Genomic DNA, 19,823 nt, shown 5'->3' on the forward strand with positions numbered 1-19,823 from the left:
AATGTAAATGCAGATGAATTACATATATGTATGCCTGCATGTGTCTTTTTCTGTTTCAGGTAAAGATTCCAGTTGGGCGGGCCCTGATGGAGTACGAGGTCGTACTCAGCTTAAAGCAGCGGGGTATGTAGTGTACGGGAGCTGTAATGCCCGTCACTACAGAAGGGTCACTTGTGTGCTTTCGTTTCCCCTTATTTATGGGGAGGTTGGTATAAGTCATCTTCATAAAATATAATGTAATGTAATGCTATGTACTTCCCTGTTACTGTGAAACTTGCATGTGCAGGCCTGTTAGGGGTGTCATTCCAGCTCTTAGTCATTAGAGGGAGCTAGGGAGCCCTAGACTATATAAGGCCCAGTCAGGGAAAGAAAAGGGTTAGAGTTGGAGTTGGAGTTGCAGTTGGAGTCAGAGATTAGACAATGTCAGAGTCAAGTCCAGGCCTGAAGCCTGCAGACCAGGAGAGGGTATTGCAGCCCCTGTAACCGGGTTCCAGATCCAAGGAGAAGGTTCCCCTCCTGAGTTCAGATATGCAGAAGCAGGAACACCACCGTTAATCAGCCTGAGGAAGCTGGGAGAGACAGAGGCAAGTCCAGAAAAGCAAGAGGTACTAAAGACAACAGAGGAGGTACTTGATAATTATAAACCCAAGGATATACGCCAGAGCTAGGGCATCGGGCCTTGGAGAAGAGTTTCTATGTTCCAGGATCAGTCAGGAATAGAGTGCAAGCCGCCTGTACTGCAAGTCCTGTGTTTAACACTCTGAAGTCACCTTGCTATATATTGCCTGCATCAAATGTATTGAAACCAACTATCTTCAAAGGAACTGCGCTTCCATCTATGTCCATGTATGATGACTACTAAAGTTTGAGTTCTGTTTTATTGGCACTGGCGTCACGAACATTACTTATCATTACCTGCCCTTGCAGAGAGTCAGCTGTCTCAGGTTATTGTCACGATTGCACTACAATACCCAGGAACATTTTTAAACCTAACTTGAGTACGCTGCAGATGTCGCAACGGGCAAACCGGGTGAACCGCCATAGACTTCAATAGGCAGGCAAATTTTAAAACCCACAGGGACTCTTTCTGGCCACAATAGTGATGGAAAAGTTGTTTCAAGGGGACTAACACCTGGACTGTGGCATGCCGGAGGGGGATCCATGGCAAAACTCCCATGGAAAATTACGTAGTTGACGCAGAGTCTGGTTTTAATCCATAAAGGGCATAAATCACCTAACATTCCTAAATTGTTTGGAATAACGTGCTTTAAAACATCAGGTATGATGTTGTATCGATCAGGTAGTGTAAGGGTTACGCCCGCTTCACAGTGACAGACCAAACTATGACAGACCAAACTCCCCATTTAACGCACTGCAAACAACTGCAAACAGTCCATTTGCACAAGGTTGGATACCAAGCTAGCCATGTCCCGTTCCTTGTCCTCACTGACGTCATTGAAGGTCTCTTCCTCCACCCAGCCACGTACAACACGAAGGGTCTCAAAAGGTGACAACAAGCCCCCTGGGATGCCTGCTGTGGTTGGTCTTCCACCTCCTCAAAGCCACCTTCCTCCTCTGACTCCTCTTCTTCAGACTCTTCTCTCTGCGTTGCCGCAGGTCCAGCAATCGACGACGACAAGACTGCTTCTGGTGGTGATGGAGACCACAACTCTTCCTCTTCATGCTCATCTACGACCTGATCCAGCACTCTTCACAGGGCACGCTCCAGAAAAAACGCATATGGGATGAGGTCGATGATGTTGCTTTGGGTTTGACTGACCAGGTTTGTCACCTCCGTAAAAGGACTCATGAGCCTACAGCCAATGTGCATGAGCGTTCAGTAACGCGGCCAAAAAATACCCAGCTCCGCAGAGGCTGTCCTCTTTTTTTTTTAAATTAAAAAAATCTGTTCTTACCAGTTTAATCTCTGTTTTGTCCCCTATCAGAGGCCGGTGTATGAAATAGATTTTAGGAACCGGGAGATGGAAAAAGATGCTTGGTTGGTCCTCTTACTTCCAATTTGGGGCACTGCACGACCCTATATGAGTGGTATGTTAAGTAGTACTATTCCTATCAGTTTAATCCCTGTTACGTCCCCTATCAGGGGCCGGTGTATGGAATAGATTTTAAGAACCGGGAGATGGAAAAAGATGCTTGGTTGGTCCTCTTACTTTCAATTTGGGGTACTGCGCGTGCGCCCTGCAATGTACTGTGCCACCCTATATGAGTGGTGTGTTAAATAGTACTATTCTTATCAGTTTAATCCCTGTTACGTCCCCTATCAGGGGCCATGTATCGAATAGATTTTAGAATACCGCAAAGAGTTGTCAATAGTTGACACACTCATGACATACATTTTATTCCTCTATGCGTCAATCTTGGTGTAGTGATGATTGTGATCGTGCGCACGTTTGGGAGATTGCAGGCGATGGCAGTTTTTCAAAGCCTATGGTCGTGCTGAGGTAGTTCAGTGACAGTTAAGTGACCCAGCACCAGAGGCCAGAAAAATTAGGCATGTAATTAGGCTGCTGTAGTAGCGGCCGGAAAAATTGATGTTTTCCAGGCAGAAAGTGCACTAAAACATTGCGGCTTGAACCCTAGTTGGTGGCGGAGAAGTCACGCAAGTCTTCCGGCATGCAGAGATTAAATACAGCAGCGTGTGGACCATTTTTAGCCCAAGGCATCTCATCAGGCCTTTTTTAGTCAAATGCATCCCCCACTGTCAGTCCCTTCGGGATCCATGCCTCATTCATCTTAATAAAGGTGAGGTAATCTAGACTTTTTTGACCTAGGCGACTTCGCTTCTCAGTGACAATACCTCCTGCTGCACTGAAGGTCCTTTCTGACAGGACACTTGAAGCGGGGCAGGCCAGAAGTTCTATCGCAAATTGGGATAGCTCAGGCCACAGGTCAAGCCTGCACACCCAGTAGTCAAGGGGTTCATCGCTCCTCAGAATGTCGATATCCGCAGTTAAGGCGAGGTAGTCTGCTACCTGTCGGTCGAGTCGTTCTCTGAGGGTGGACCCCGAAGGGCTGTGGCTATACGTAGGACTTAAAAAGCTCTGCATGTCCTCCATCAACAACACGTCTGTAAAACGTCCTGTCTTTGCCGGCGTGGTCGTGGGAGGAGGAGGATTACTTTCACCTCTTCCCCAGTTAGATTCCCGTTGTGCTGTGACATCACCCTTATACGCTGTGTAAAGCATACTTTTTAACTTGTTTTGAACTGCTGCATCCTTTCCGACTTCCGGTAACATTTCAGGCACTTTCTGCTTATACCAGGGGTCTAGTAGCGTGGCCACCCAGTACAGGTCGTTCTCCTTCAGCCTTTTTATACGAGGGTCCCTCAACAGGCATGACAGCATGAAAGACCCCATTTGCACAAGGTTGGATGCCGAGCTACTCATGTCCCGTTCCTCGTCCTCATTGATCTCATTGAAGGTCTGTTCTTCCCCCCAGCCACGTACAACACCATGGGTACTAGATAGGTAACAAAGAGCACCCTGGGATGCCTGCTGTGGTTGGTCTTCCTCCTCCTCAAAACCACATTCCTCCTCTGACTCCTCTTCCTCAGACTCCTCTTCCAGCGTTGCCGCAGGTCCAGCAAGCGATGCTGATAAAGCTGTTTCTGGTCTTGATGGTGACCACAACTCTTCCTCTTAACGCTCATCTACGGCCTGATCCAGGACTCTTCGCAGGGCACGCTCCAGGAAGAAAATAAATGGGATGATGTCGCTGATGGTGCCTTCGGTGCGACTGACTAGGTTTGTCACCTCCTCAAAAGGACGCATGAGCCTACAGGCATTACGCATGAGCGTCCAGTAACGTGGCAAAAAAATACCCAGCTCTGCAGAGACTGTCCTAGCACCCCGGTCATACAAATACTCGTTGACGGCTTTTTCTTGTTGGAGCAGGCGGTCGAACATTGGAAGTGTTGAATTCCAACGTGTCGGGCTGTCGCAAATAAAGCGCCTCACTGGCATGTTGTTTCGCCGCTGAATATCAGAAAAGTGCGCCATGGCCATGTAGGAACGCCTGAAATGGCCACACACCTTCCTGGCCTGCTTGAGGACGTCCTGTAAGCCTGGGTAAGCCGGAGTCAGCCACTGATCCACCTGTGCGTTCAGGGCGGACAGGAGTGCTATTCCGGTGTGACTCTCTGCTTTTAGGCAAGTCAACCCCAAGACGGCGTGACACTGTCGTATCTGGGATGTGGAATATCCCAGATACGAGGGGAGCTGGGGGGGTGCAGTTGATGTGGAGCAAGACACAGCAGCAGAAGAGGACTCAGCCGAGGAGGTTAGCGAAGAGGATGGAGTAGGAGGAGTAGAGGAGGTGGCAGCAGGCCTGCCTGCAAGTCGTGGCGGTGTCACCAACTCCGCTGCAGAGCCACGCATTCCATGCTTGGCAGCCATCAGCAGGTTTACCCAATGCGCAGTGTACGTGATATACCTGCCCTGACCGTGCTTTGCAGACCAGGTATCAGTGGTCAGATGGACCCTTGCCCCAACACTGTATGCCAGACATGCTATGACTTCCTTTTCCACAATAGAGAACAGGTTGGGGATTGCCTTTTGTGGAAAAAAAATTCGGCCGGGTACCTTCCACTGCGGTGTCCCAATAGCTACAAATTTTTTGAAGGCCTCAGACTCCACCAGCTTGTATGGTAAAAGCTGGCGGGCTATGAGTTCCGACAAGCCAGCTGTCAGGCGCCGGGCAAGGGGTTGACTCTGTGACATTGGCTTCTTACGCTCAAACATGTCCTTGACAGACACCTGACTGTGGGCAGATGAGCAGGAACTGCTGAAGGTGAGAGGCGGAGTGGCGGATGGTTGAGAGGGGGCAAGGAGGACAGCAGTGGTTGACGTGGCTGAAGATGCTGGACCAGGAGGAGGATGGTGGCTTTGAGTTTCTGTGCTGCTTGTACTCATCATGTGTTGATCCCATAGGCGTTTGTGATGTGAGATCATGTGCCTTCGCAAAGTAGTTGTACCTAGGTGGGTGTTGGACTGCCCACGACTCAGTTTCTTTTGGCACAGGTTGCAAATGGCATCGCTGTTATCAGAGGCAGACACACAAAAAGAAATGCCCAGGGCCGATCCTACACGGGGTGCAGTGGGTGCCCCGCACCCCAGCGCTGCGGCCCTGGTGACAAGTGGGGGCGGCCGCGGCCGGCGGCAGGGCAGAGCAGGAGATGAGCGCCTCCATTGCGGAAGCGCTCATCTCCATAGTCATCTGTATTGCCGTCCTCAGGACGGCAATACAGATGCCTGTCTGTGCTGCGGCAGAGGAGGGAGAGGTGTGTCCCCTCCTGTTCCTCTGATAGGCTGCCGGCTTAGTGCTGGCAGCCTATCAGAGGCCGGTGATGGCGCGATGACGTCATCGCGTCGCCTGAGCCGTATAGCGAGGCTGCGAGGGACACAGACGGAAGAGGTGGCCTGCATCGCATCGCATTGCTGGAGGTAAGTATAAGTGTATTATTTTTTTAAATTTTTTTATATAGGTACAATACTGGGCTGGCACATGATAAGGGGGGCTACTGGGCTGGCACATAAGGGGGGCTACTGGGCTGGCACATAAGGGGGGACTACTGGGCTGGGCTGGCACATGATAAGGGAGGCTACTGGGCTGGCACATGATAAGGGGGGACTACTGGGCTGGCACATAAGGGGGGACTACTGGGCTGGGCTGGCACATGATAAGGGAGGCTACTGGGCTGGCACATGATAAGGGGGGACTACTGGGCTGGCACATGATAAGGGGGGCTACTGGCACATGATATGGGGGCACTCTGGCTACTGGCACATGATAATGGGGGGGATCTGGCTACTGGCACATGATATGGGAGGGGGGCTCTGGCTACTGGCACATGATAAGGGGGGGGGCTCTGGCTACTGGCACATGATATGGGGGGCTACTGGCACATGATAAGGGGGGCTACTGGCACATGATAAGGGGGCTACTGGCACATGATAAGGGGGTCTACTGGCACATGATAAGGGGGGCTACTGGCACATAGGGGGGCTACTGGCACATAAGGGGGGCTACTGGCACATGATATGGGGGGCTCTGGCTACTGGCACATGATGGTGGGGGGGCTTTTATTTCTGGCACATGATTGGGGGCACTCTGGCTACTGGCACATGATATGGGGGGCTCTGGCTACTGACACATGATATGGGGGGGCTCTGGCTACTGACACATGATATGGGGGGGCTCTGGCTACTGGCACATGATGGTGTGGGGGGGCTCTGGCTACTGGCACATGATATGGGGGGGGCTCTGGCTACTGGCACATGATATGGGGGGCTACTGGCACATGATAAGGGGGGCTACTGGCACATGATAAGGGGGCTACTGGCACATGATAAGGGGGGCTACTGGCACATGATAAGGAGGGCTACTGGCACATAGGGGGGCTACTGGCACATAAGGGGGGCTACTGGCACATGATATGGGGGGGCTCTGGCTACTGGCATATGATATGGGGGGCTCTGGCTACTGGCACATGATGGTGGGGGGCTCTTATTTCTGGCACATGATTGGGGGCACTCTGGCTACTGGCACATGATATGGGGGGCTCTGGCTACTGACACATGATATGGGGGGCTCTGGCTACTGACATGATATGGGGGGGCTCTGGCTACTGGCACATGATGGTGGGGGGGCTCTTATTACTGGCACATGATTGGGGGCATCTATGGGGGCACATCTTACTGCAGATTATTGGGGGGCACTATAGGGGCATCTACTGAGGCTAAAAAAGAAGATATTTTATATGGGGGCTCTGTATAGGGGCATTTTATACTGGGACACATTATGGTGGGTACTATGGGGAAGGGGGGGCACTATGGGGGTCATCTACGGGGGCACTGAGAAGGGGTATTTTATATTGGCACATTATGGGAACATTAGCTCAACTGGGGGCATTACAAATGTTTTGCATATTATAAGGAGAATTATTACTACTGGGGGGGCATTATGGTGGGCTTTATTACTCCCCCATGGTATGACCCCCTAGTAGCAGCACCAGCCTCTCCCTGCTCTGCTATCCCTCTGCCCCTTCTCCAAATCCTTATTATGAAATCTTTCTCATTAGGTTAAAGCACAACATCAGCTCCGCCGAGCCCCCGGCCAAAGTGTGGAAGTGGCGTCCGAGATCCCCAAGGGCCAAGTCAAGTAACTGTAAGTTTTTATGGGGGTTCTACAAAAGAGCTATCGTGGGGCAAAGTTCATATTCGTGTTTACACACGTGTTTTAAAATGAATGCTTTCTCCTATTATAAACAAGTAAATAATGACGCAATGCTGTGGGGCTGGTGTGCAACTTTTTCCAGGGCTGGTTTTTATCCCCAGTCCGGCCCTGGCCGAGCGAGCCGCCGGGACTTTTTTTTTTTTGACTTTTTTTTTTTTTTAAGCCGAGCAGCCGAGCCGCCGATTCGCCGGGGAATCTGCGAGCCGAGCGGGATGTCAGTGACGACGTGACGTTAGAGCCCGCGGCGCGCCGCCTCTGCGGCTGGAGATATAGCTCCGCTCGGCTCCACCCACCCACCTCTGCCATCTTCAGACAGCGTGGTAGCTAGGAGGCAGAGGAGGGACTGGAGCGAGCGGACAGCGGAGCATTTTAAAGCTGCTGCTGCCTGATTCAGCTGAGCTGATTGAGCCTGCCCAGTGCCTTGAATGCCTTCTGCCTGGTCTGGCTAGACAGACTGAGTGGCGTGCCATCGATCTGATCATCTGCCTGCTGGCTGCTGCAGTGCCTTGCGAAGTGGGTGCTGACTGCACCTGACCTGGCTGGCTTCCCTGGCTGCACCCTGTGTGTAAGTAATACTGTTACTGTGTGCCATTAAATGCAACCATTGTGCCCATCAAACTGCAGCCACTGTGCCCATCAACATGCAGCCACTGTGCCCATCAAAATGCAGCTACTGTGCCCATCAAAATGCAGCTATTGTGCCCATCAAAACACATACTGTGGCCATAAAAACACAGCCACTGTGCCCGTCAAACGCAGCCACTGTGCCCGTCCAAACGCAGCCACTGTGCCCGTCCAAACGCAGCCACTGTGCCCGTCCAAACGCAGCCACTGTGCCCATCAAAATTCAGGTCACAAAGAGGGCCTCTGTTAGAGAGCCCCCCCTCCAGGATCCATTAGACCCCATTGTAGTTGCCTAATATATCCCACCCCTTGACATGTGTCATTGTAATAATATAATCAATGCTATTCACTTCACCTGTCAGTGGTTTTAATGTTGTGGCTGATCAGTGTAGTATACATTTGCTTTTCCCCTTAGATGTCTAGCAAAAAAACAAAGTTATCAGGATATCAATACAAGCAACGCCGAAAAAGAAAGGAAGAAGCTTTGAAAAAAATTACTTCTTCTATTACAAGCTTCTTACAGCCACAGTCTTCATTAAGCAGTGGTCAAGATTCCCTTTGCACTGATGCATCAACATCAAGCAAAGAGTTAAGGTCCAGTGTCATAGACATTTCACATAGGGGAGAAGGAGAAAAAAACAAACAATTGGAAGAATCAGAATGTGATGATGATCTGGTACCCGTGGATCCCGAGTGTTGTACTGAGCCAATAACAACTGGAGATGTAACTTCAGGTTACATTGTTTCAGCAGCAGAGATGCATTTTGACATTGAAGAGGAAGATATATCTGATGTTTCCTCTGAGTCAGACACTGAGTCTATTGTACTTATGGATGATGAAACTGAAATGGAACTTGAAGAGCCATCAACAGCATCACATGGAATCTCAAGTGATCCTGCTTTCTGGCCCGAAAATATAGATGACCAACACAGAATAACTTTGATAAAAATTGGTCCTGTTCAAGAAAAGGCTTTTACTTTTCCAAAAGATGATACCAACAGGAGCTTTTCTATCTCTTACTACCAAAGAGTACTGGATAATGGAGAGAAGATACCAAGAAATTGGTTGATCTATTCTACAGCTAATAATTCGGTCCAGTGTTTTGCTTGCCGGATATTCAACAGTGACAATATGGCTTTGGCCTCAAAACAAGGCTTTAATGATTGGCAGCATCTGACAAGACATTTAAGCCGACATGAAAAAACCACAATCCATATCACAAATTATAAGAAATGGATGGATCTTTCAAGAGCTCTGGAAAAGGGAACAACCATTGATCATATCAATCAAAAGATCATTAAACAAGAAGAGAAACGCTGGTATTCTGTCATACAGCGAATAATCTACATTATCCAATATTTAGCAGGACAAAATCTGGCGCTTCGTGGCTGTGATGCCCGTTTGTTTCAAAACAATAATGGTAACTTCCTGAAATTGGTTGAAATGATAGGGAAATTTGATCCCATCATATCTGAACATATTCAGAGAATTCAGTGCTCCATTTCACAGCATTCACAAATGCCACATTATCTCGGTTACAAGATTCAGAATGAGATAATTGCCATAGTTGGCACAAAAATAAGAGAAAAAATTATACGAAGCCTAAATGAGTCCAAATATTTCTCCATTATCCTGGATTGTACTCCTGATATGAGCCACACTGAGCAGATTAGTATTGTTGTCCGATTTGTTGTTCTAGATCAAAGTGCAAAAAAAATTGAAGTTCGAGAACACTTCCTTGATTTTTGTCCAGTAAACAATACAACATCTGAAGGACTGACATCCTTTTTACTGGCCTACCTAAAGAACAATCACATTGCAATTGAGAATATGCGTGGCCAAGGCTATGACAATGGCGCAAACATGAAAGGAAAACATAATGGTTTGCAGCAAAGAATACTCAATATCAATCCAAGAGCCTTTTTTGTGCCATGCAGTGCACATACTCTCAACTTGGTGGTGAATGACGCTGCAAAGATTTCATTCCATAGATTTCTTTGGCATCGTTCAAGAACTTTATGTGTTCTTTGCCTCATCCACCCAACGGTGGCAAGTACTCAAGGAGCACGTTACAAATCTAACTTTAAAACCACTCTCCGAAACCAGTTGGGAAAGCAGAGTTGCAGCAATTAAACCCTTGCGATATTTCCTACCTGAGGTATTTGATGCACTGTATGACATCTCAGATGATGACAACAGGGACATTAACACTAAACATCAAGCTCAATCCTTGGCAACGAAAATAAAATCATTTAAATTCATCTGTTCCATTGTCATTTGGTATGAATTATTATCAAAGGTGAATGTGATCAGCAAAATAATGCAGCAAACAACATCAAACCTATCAGGCTGTGTACAGGAACTGGAGAAGTTGATCAAGCACTTGGTGGAATACAGGTCTGATGAAGGCTTTGAGAATGCGCTAGCTGATGCCAAAGGAATAGCTGAAAAGCTTGATTGTGAAGCAAAATTTCCTGATGCATTTACAATTAGACCTCGACGGAAAAAGAAGATTTTTGACTATGAACATGAAGATGAGTCTCTTGCAGACCCTACACAATATTTTAAAGTGAATTTTTTCTTTGCCGTTTTGGACACATCCATCCAGTCCATAAATGAGAGATTCACATTACTTCAGAGCCACTGTGACACATTTGCATTTTTATATGAAATCCCAAAACTTGGGATGGACAAAAAGGATATATTGAAGTGTTCCATGGATCTGCAAAACAAATTAACTGACAGCCAGTTATCCCACTCTGACATTAATGGAATAGATCTTTGTGATGAACTGGACACCATTCGACCTTTTCTAACCCAGGAGATGACAGTCACCAACATCTTGCAGTATCTAGTGGAGAATAACTTGACCAACACATTCCCAAACCTTTCTGTTTCACTGAGAATATTGATGACACTTCCTGTAAGTGTAGCTGCTGGGGAACGTTCATTTTCCAAACTAAAGCTGATAAAAAATTATCTCCGTTCCACGATGTCCCAGGCAAGACTTACCAACTTATCCATTATATCCATTGAAAAATCCTTCTGCGAAGACTTGGATATAGATGATGTGATTAGAAATTTTGCTGTTGCCAAGGCTCGAAGAGTTCGTTTTGTTTGATTAAATAATCAATGTGTACACACTGCATGCATCCTTTCCTAGTGTCTCACAACTAGAAGATAATGTACCAACATTTTTTGGGAGACTGCAGATGTGTGTTTTCAATATTTAGTTGGGCTTGGATGTTTTTCTTAAGAAAAGGCGTGCCACTCTACCCCATAGCCCAGGCATTTGAAGAATACTGGAGATTGTTGTCACATGTACCACCTTACAGCCAGCACTTGCCATATATTCCTGCAGCTCCTTTAATGTTGCTGTAGGCCTCTTGGCAGCCTCCCTGACCAGTTTCTTCTCATCTTTTCATAAATTTTGGAGGGATGTCCAGTACTTGGTGATGTCACTGTTGTGACATATTTTCTCCACTTGATGATGACTGTCTTCACTGTGTTCCATGGTGTATCTAATGCCTTGGAAATTCTTTTGTACCCTTCTCCTGACTGATACCTTCTAACAATGAGATCCATCTGATGCTTTGAAAGCTCTCTGCGGACCATGGATTTTGTTCTAGGATGCGACTAAGAAAATGTTAGGAAAGACCTACTAGAAGTGCTGAACTTTATTTGGGGTTAATCAGAGCACTCTAAGACTAGATTTACATCTAGGCTGCTGTGCTGCCTTGATGCGTTTTTCAGGCATGTTTTGCAGTGCTTTTTGTGTTTTTAAACCCTCCTTTTTGCATGCAGTTTTTATGCATTTTGTGGTTTTTTTCCTCTTTAAACACACTGTATATAGCTGGTTGCTAAGAAGGAGGCCGGGAAGCAAGCCACTTTAAGTTTATTTAACTTTATTTAATTGATATTTGCACTTGATTGTATGCATGAATCTGTTATTTGCACTTTAGTTATTGTATTTATTGAAAATGTAAAAAGTACAGAATCAATCTATCTTGCATATTTTGCATCTGTTGTTATAGATTTTCTGCTACCTCATTTTCTGTTCAAAAATGTTATATTGTTCAGTTCATATTTATAGTCCAAGTACACTATTTGTACTATTTGCACTATTTGATTTACATGCACTTGACACAGATTTGTCAATAAATAAAACATTTATTTTGACATGTCAAAGCCGTTGACTAAGTTATTGTCAAAGCAAATTGGTGGGGCTGAAGTTGTTGCCATAGAAACATTGTAAAGGGGAGGAGTTAGTAAGATAACCACACCCATGTGGGGGCGCCAGAAATATTTCTGCACCCAGGCGCCTGTGACCCTAGGATCGGCCCTGGAAATGCCACACTGCTGAGCTTTGCAATGACGGCATTCTGGTGGTGGCAACAGCATGCGTTGATTGGCGTGCTGTCTGGCTGACCCCGGGTGCCGATACATACTGTCTGACTGTGCCACTAGCTCCTTGCGACGACCTCCCCCTGCTTCCAACTTGTCTCCTCCTCCTCTCTGTCTCCCCATCTGAACTTTCCCCCTGTTCTTCTTCTCTTCGAGCGGGCACCCCCGTGACATCCACTGACACATCGTCATCATCAACCGCTTCACTTGTATCTGACAACTCAGCAAAGGAAGCAGCAGCGGGTTCAACATCATCATCATCATCACACCGTACGTCCATGTGTGTAATGCTGCCTGACTGAGACATATCCCTGTTATCTACATCCTCTGGAAATAATGGTTGCGCATCACTCATTTCTTCCAACTGATGTGTAAATAACTCCTCTGAGGGATCAAGTGAATCCGCTGTGGTGGTAGTGTTGGTGGTGGCAGCAGGCGGGCGAGTGGTAACTTGAGAGGTGCCCAAAGCTGAGCTGGAGGAGGATGGTGCGTCAAGGTTCCGAGCAGAAGCTGTAGAAGATTAGGTGTCTGTCACGGAACCATGAACCAGACGTACAACAAGGGATAAGTGAAAATAAGAAGGCTTTATTGAAAATAAAGCTGTAAAGCAAAAGTCCAAACGGATGGCGAAACCGAAGCAGAGTCTTTGCGAAGCCAGAGGACAGGAACCAGAAGGGTAGTCAGACGAAGCCAGGATCAGGAACCAGCAGGGTAGTCAGACGAAGCCAGGATCAGGAACCAGCAGGGTAGTCGGACGAAACCAGGATCAGGAACCAGCAGGGTAGTCGGACGAAACCAGGATCAGGAACCAGAAGCAGCAGCAGTCTAGAAGCATGTGAACACAGGAGGACCAAGCAAGGAACTGAAGCCACAGACCTCCTATATATATGAGCTGGGCATCCAGCTCCTCCCAGTGGGAAGGAGGAGCCGCAGGGTGGGAGGCTACAAGAAACCCAGAAACCAAGATGGCCGCCAGCACATGTCAAACGAAGGAGAACAGCAAGAAGGTAAGACCATGACAGTACCTCCCCCTCAAGGGCCCCTCCTCCGCGGAGTAAAGAATGGTTTCTGAGGGAAGCGTGCGTGGAAGGCTCGGAGCAAGGCAGGAGCATGGACATCTGCGGAGGGAACCCAGGAACGCTCCTCTGGACCATAACCACGCCAATGGACCAAAAACTGCACCCGACCGCGGACCAGGCGTGAGTCCAGGATATTGCTCACCTCATACTCCTCACGATTACCCACTTGGACCGGACGAGGCCGAGGAACCGAGGAAGTGAAACGATTACACACCAGTGGCTTCAACAGGGAGACATGAAACACGTTGGAGATCCGCATGCCAGGAGGAAGCGCAAGGGCATAGGCTACCGGGTTTACCCTGCGAAGCACTCGGAAGGGACCAACAAAGCGAGGCGCCAGCTTGGGAGTGGGCACTCGAAGGTTGAGGTTGCGGGTGGACAACCATACACTGTCTCCGACCTGGTAGGAAGGAGCAGGCGCTCGTCTGCGATCAGCCTGGAGTCTCTGGCGCTGCGCAGAGACCTCAAGGGACTTCTGGATCAGTACCCAAGAAGCACGTAGGACGGAAAGGTGATCCTCCACAGCCGGAATATCCTGGGGAGAGAATACCTCCGGTAACATGGCAGGTTGGAACCCATAATTGGCCATGAAGGGAGACGTCCCAGAGGAAGAGTTCACCGCCGTGTTCCTGGCAAACTCAGCCCAAGGCAGGAGGTCAACCCAATTGTCTTGGTGATCGGAGACATAGCAACGAAGGAATTGCTCCAAGGCCTGATTGGATCGTTCTGCGGCCCCATTGGACTGAGGGTGGTAGGCCGAGGAGAAGGAGAGATGAATCCCCAACTGGGAGCAAAAGGCGCGCCAGAACCTGGACACAAACTGACTCCCCCGATCCGACACAATCTCCTTGGGCAAACCGTGCAACCGGAAGACCTCCCTGGCAAAAATCGTGGCCAACTCTTGTGCAGAGGGTAACTTCTTGAGAGGAACACAGTGGCACATTTTGGAAAACCGATCCACAATCATGAGAATGACCGTATGGCCTCGGGATGCAGGGAGGTCCACAATGAAATCCATCCCCAGGTGTGACCATGGGCGCTCCCCGGTGGCTATGGGTTGCAGAAGGCCCAACGGAAGGTGCCGAGGGGACTTACTCTGGGCACAAACGGAGCATGCCGCTACATATGCGGCGATGTCGGAACGTAGGGAAGGCCACCAGAACAGACGTGAAACAGCCCAGGACAGCTGATTCTTTCCAGGATGCCCCGCGGTCTTGGAGTTATGGTAGGTTCGCAACAACCGAGTGCGCAACTCCTCAGGCACAAAACATCTGCCGTTGGGTCTCCCAGAGGGAGCACCAGATTGAGCCGCCAAAATCTGCTCACCCAGGGGAGAGGTCAGGCTGGTGCGAATGGCGGCCAAGATCTGATTCGGAGGTATCCGCCCTGATGTTCTTGGAACCGGGTAGGTAGGAGACCACGTAATTAAAACGTGACAAGAACAGAGCCCATCTGGCCTGACGTGGTGTCAATCTCTTGGCCTCAGAAAGGTAGGTCAGATTCTTGTGGTCCGTCAGGATGAGGACCGGAACCGCCGAACCCTCGAGCAAGTGCCTCCATTCTTTAAGGGCCTGCACGATGGCCAATAACTCCCTGTCACCAATCTGATAGTTGCACTCCGCGGACGACAGTTTCCGGGAGTAAAACCCACAAGGAAGCAGAGGACCCTCTGGTGTTCTACGCTGAGACAGAAGGGCGCCTACTCCCGTCTCAGACGCGTCCACCTCGAGGACAAAGGGCAACCCAGGGTTGGGATGCGACAGAATCGGAGCCGACACAAAGGCGGACTTTAGAGCCTCAAAAGCTCGGATGGCCTCGAGCGGCCAGACCTGGGAATTACTGCCCTTCCTGGTCAGATCCGTGAGAGGCTTGGCTAGCATGGAAAAGTCCCTGATGAACTTCCGATAATAATTGGCGAAGCCCAAAAAGCGCTGCAGGGAACGAAGACCACTGGGCTGGGGCCACTGTAAGACAGCCGAAACCTTCTCAGGATCCATGGAGAACCCCTCAGCGGAAATGATGTAACCTAAGAAGGTTACCTGGGATCGGTGAAATTCGCATTTCTCAAGCTTACCGAACAGCTTGTTCTCTCGTAACCGTTGCAACACTCGTCTGACATCCAGAATGTGGGCCTCCATGGATTCAGAATATACCAAGATGTCATCCAAATAGACCACCACACACTGCTGCAACAGGTCACGGAAAACATCGTTGATGAATTCCTGAAAGACTGTGGGCGCATTGCACAACCCAAAGGGCATAACCAAGGATTCATAATGACCGGTCCTGGTGTTAAACGCGGTCTTCCACTCATCGCCCGCCTTGATCCTTACCAGGTTATATGCCGCCCTCAGGTCGAGTTTGGTAAAGACCGTGGCCCCTTTAAGGCGATCGAACAGCTCGGAAATCAAGGGTATCGGGTAAGCGTTCTTGATCGTGATGCGATTGAGACCCCTGTAATCGATGCAAGGCCTCAACTCACCGCCCTTCTTTTTCACAAAGAAAAATCCAGCCCCTGCCGGGGACGAGGATTTGCGAATGTGTCCGCGTGAAAGCGCCTCCCTCACGTACTCCTCTATGGCCTCATTCTCCGCTACCGACAGTGGATAGACTTTGCCACGAGGAGGAACGGCACCAGATTGTAACTCTATGGCACAATCGTATGGGCGGTGCGGAGGTAGGGCAACCGCGCGCACCTTATCGAATACATCCCGGTACTCCTCGTATTCAGGAGGCAACAGAGAGTCCGAGGAAGTACACAGCAACTTGACAGACCCATGGATGCAACTAGCCCCACACTGCGGTGACCACGAGAGGATCTCGGCCGATCTCCAATCGAAAGTCGGATTATGCTTCCGGAGCCAGGGGTACCCCAAGACCACCGAGTAGTGTGGAGACGAAATAACCTGGAGGCAGACCGACTCTCTGTGAACGGCACCAATGGCTATCCCCACTGGAAGGGTCTCATGAGTCACGTGTGGCGGCAGAAGGGGTCTGCCGTCTATCGCCTCAAGAGCCAGTGGGGAACCTCGAGCCTGCAGAGGAATGGAATTGGCGGCAGCGAACACATTATCAATGAACAAACCACCAGCACCAGAGTCCACCAACGCCTGGGTCGTCACAGAGCCCCCGACCCAGGAGAGGACAACAGTGATCAGTGGTTTGTCAACACGGGAAACCGGGGACGAGGAGACTCCACCCAAGATCTGCCCCCGACAGGATCTCAGGTGCGAGCGTTTCCCGGACGGTTCGGACATGCCAACCGAAAATGCCCACCGAGACCACAGTACATGCATCGGCCCTCGCGTCTCCGGAGTACCCTCTCTCCCTCGGACAGGCGAGCAAACCCCAGCTGCATGGGTTCACCCCCAGACAAGTCATCCCCAGGAGGCGTGGGAGGAGAGGGTGGCACGGGTGGGACAGCAAACGTAGGCGCCAATCTGTTAGAAAACCTCCGCAGGCTCTCCTTAAAGGAAGGTCTCTCCCTGAGTCTGGTGTCAATCAAAATCAGGAAAGAAATAAGAGACTCGAGCTCCACTGGTAGGTCCTTAGCTGCAACCTCATCCTTCAAGGCATCCGAGAGACCATGAGAGAAAGCAGCGACCAGAGCCTCATTATTCCAGCCCACCTCTGCTGCCAGGGTACGAAACTCAATGGCGTATTCAGCTACGGATCGTGAACCCTGTCTGATGGACATAAGGAGCTTCGCAGCAGAGGCAGCACGAGCCGGCACATCGAATACCTTCCGAAGAGAAGCAACAAAACCGGAAAACTCGGCAACCACCGGATTGTTGTTCTCCCATAAAGGGCTGGCCCAGGCCAAGGCCTTGTCCGAGAGCAGCGAGATCAAGAAGCCCACCTTTGATCTCTCAGTGGGAAAGGCATGTGGCAGCAACTCAAAATAAATGCCCACCTGGTTAAGGAAACCTCGGCACTGAGTTGGCTCTCCCCCAAAGCGCTGTGGAAGAGGGGCAGAACCGGTCATACCCCGAAACACCGCAGGTGCAACAACAGGTGTCGGGGTAGACTCTGGCGCAACAACCGGAGCGGCAGTAGGAGCGGGCCCAGGAGCGACAACCGACCCATCGGCAACGGGAGCGAAATGAGCCGTGCGTTCAAGCAGGGTTTGCAACGCCACAGCGAACCGACCCAACAGGTGATCCTGCTGATCAAGTCTGGCAACCAGCGTGGGTAGCGAGGATGGCCCTGTACCGTCAGAATTCATGGCTTGGTCCTAATGTCACGGAACCATGAACCAGACGTACAACAAGGGATAAGTGAAAATAAGAAGGCTTTATTGAAAATAAAGCTGTAAAGCAAAAGTCCAAACGGATGGCGAAACCGAAGCAGAGTCTTTGCGAAGCCAGAGGTCAGGAACCAGAAGGGTAGTCAGACGAAGCCAGGATCAGGAACCAGCAGGGTAGTCAGACGAAGCCAGGATCAGGAACCAGCAGGGTAGTCAGACGAAGCCAGGATCAGGAACCAGAAGGGTAGTCAGACGAAGCCAGGATCAGGAACCAGCAGGGTAGTCGGACGAAACCAGGATCAGGAACCAGCAGGGTAGTCGGACGAAACCAGGATCAGGAACCAGAAGCAGCAGCAGTCTAGAAGCATGTGAACACAGGAGGACCAAGCAAGGAACTGAAGCCACAGACCTCCTATATATATGAGCTAGGCATCCAGCTCCTCCCAGTGGGAAGGAGGAGCCGCAGGGTGGGAGGCTACAAGAAACCCAGAAACCAAGATGGCCGCCAGCACATGTCAAACGAAGGAGAACAGCAAGAAGGTAAGACCATGACAGTGTCCTGTGTTAGCCAGTCAACTATGTCCTCAGAACTTTTCGAGTTCAGGGTACGTGGCCTCTGAACACTGGGCATTATTCTAGGGCCAAAGGGAATCACAGCACCACGACCATGACAGCCCCTGCGGGGTGGCCTGCCTCTGCCTGTCATTTTTTTTTAGATTAGTGGTACTATGCGTGCAAGGCACTGTGCCACCCGATATGAGTGGTGGGCAGTGGGCACAGTACAATCTGTGGGCCTGACACACACTGGCAGGCAACTGCAATTATATTACAGAGATTTTTTTTTTTACTGTTTTAAATGCAAGCTACTGTGCCACCAGATATGAGTGGTGGGCACTGGCAGTGGGCACAGTACACTCTGTGGGCCTGACACACACGCTGGCAGGCAACTTCAATTATATTACAGAGAAAAAATTGTTTTACTGTTTTAAATGCAAGCTACTGTGACACCAGATATGAGTGGTGGGCACTGGCAGTAGTGGGCACAGTACACTCTGTGGGCCTGACACACGCTTGCAGGCAACTGCAATTATATTACAGAGAAAAAAAATAGTTTTACTGTTTTAAATGCAAGCTACTGTGACACCAGATATGAGTGGTGGGCACTGGCAGTGGGCACATTACAGGGAGTGCAGAATTATTAGGCAAATGAGTATTTTGACCACATCATCCTCTTTATGCATGTTGTCTTACTCCAAGCTGTATAGGCTCGAAAGCCTACTACCAATTAAGCATATTAGGTGATGTGCATCTCTGTAATGAGAAGGGGTGTGGTCTAATGACATCAACACCCTATATCAGGTGTGCATAATTATTAGGCAACTTCCTTTCCTTTGGCAAAATTGGTCAAAAGAAGGACTTGACAGGCTCAGAAAAGTCAAAAATAGTGAGATATCTTGCAGAGGGATGCAGCACTCTTAAAATTGCAAAGCTTCTGAAGCGTGATCATCGAACAATCAAGCGTTTCATTCAAAATAGTCAACAGGGTCGCAAGAAGCGTGTGGAAAAACCAAGGCGCAAAATAACTGCCCATGAACTGAGAAAAGTCAAGCGTGCAGCTGCCAAGATGCCACTTGCCACCAGTTTGGCCATATTTCAGAGCTGCAACATCACTGGAGTGCCCAAAAGCACAAGGTGTGCAATACTCAGAGACATGGCCAAGGTAAGAAAGGCTGAAAGACGACCACCACTGAACAAGACACACAAGCTGAAACGTCAAGACTGGGCCAAGAAATATCTCAAGACTGATTTTTCTAAGGTTTTATGGACTGATGAAATGAGAGTGAGTCTTGATGGGCCAGATGGATAGGCCCGTGGCTGGATTGGTAAAGGGCAGAGAGCTCCAGTCCGACTCAGACGCCAGCAAGGTGGAGGTGGAGTACTGGTTTGGGCTGGTATCATCAAAGATGAGCTTGTGGGGCCTGTTCGGGTTGAGGATGGAGTCAAGCTCAACTCGCAGTCCTACTGCCAGTTTCTGGAAGACACCTTCTTCAAGCAGTGGTACAGGAAGAAGTCTGCATCCTTCAAGAAAAACATGATTTTCATGCAGGACAATGCTCCATCACACGCGTCCAAGTACTCCACAGCGTGGCTGGCAAGAAAGGGTATAAAAGAAGAAAATCTAATGACATGGCCTCCTTGTTCACCTGATCTGAAC

At 49.4% G+C, this 19,823-nt stretch overlaps 1 protein-coding gene across 1 annotated transcript; it reads left to right on the forward strand.

The window, feature by feature from the left end:
- Positions 1–10,182: 10,182 nt before the first annotated feature.
- On the forward strand, positions 10,183–11,231 carry LOC120990559. Its single transcript, XM_040419446.1, has one exon. The coding sequence runs from the start codon at positions 10,200–10,202 to the stop codon at positions 10,998–11,000; it is 801 nt and encodes a 266-aa protein (XP_040275380.1). The 5' UTR covers positions 10,183–10,199; the 3' UTR covers positions 11,001–11,231.
- The last annotated feature ends 8,592 nt before the right edge of the window (positions 11,232–19,823 follow it).

Source organism: Bufo bufo, chromosome 2, assembly GCF_905171765.1.
Source record: "Bufo bufo chromosome 2, aBufBuf1.1, whole genome shotgun sequence".
Classification (NCBI taxonomy): Eukaryota; Metazoa; Chordata; class Amphibia; order Anura; family Bufonidae; genus Bufo; species Bufo bufo.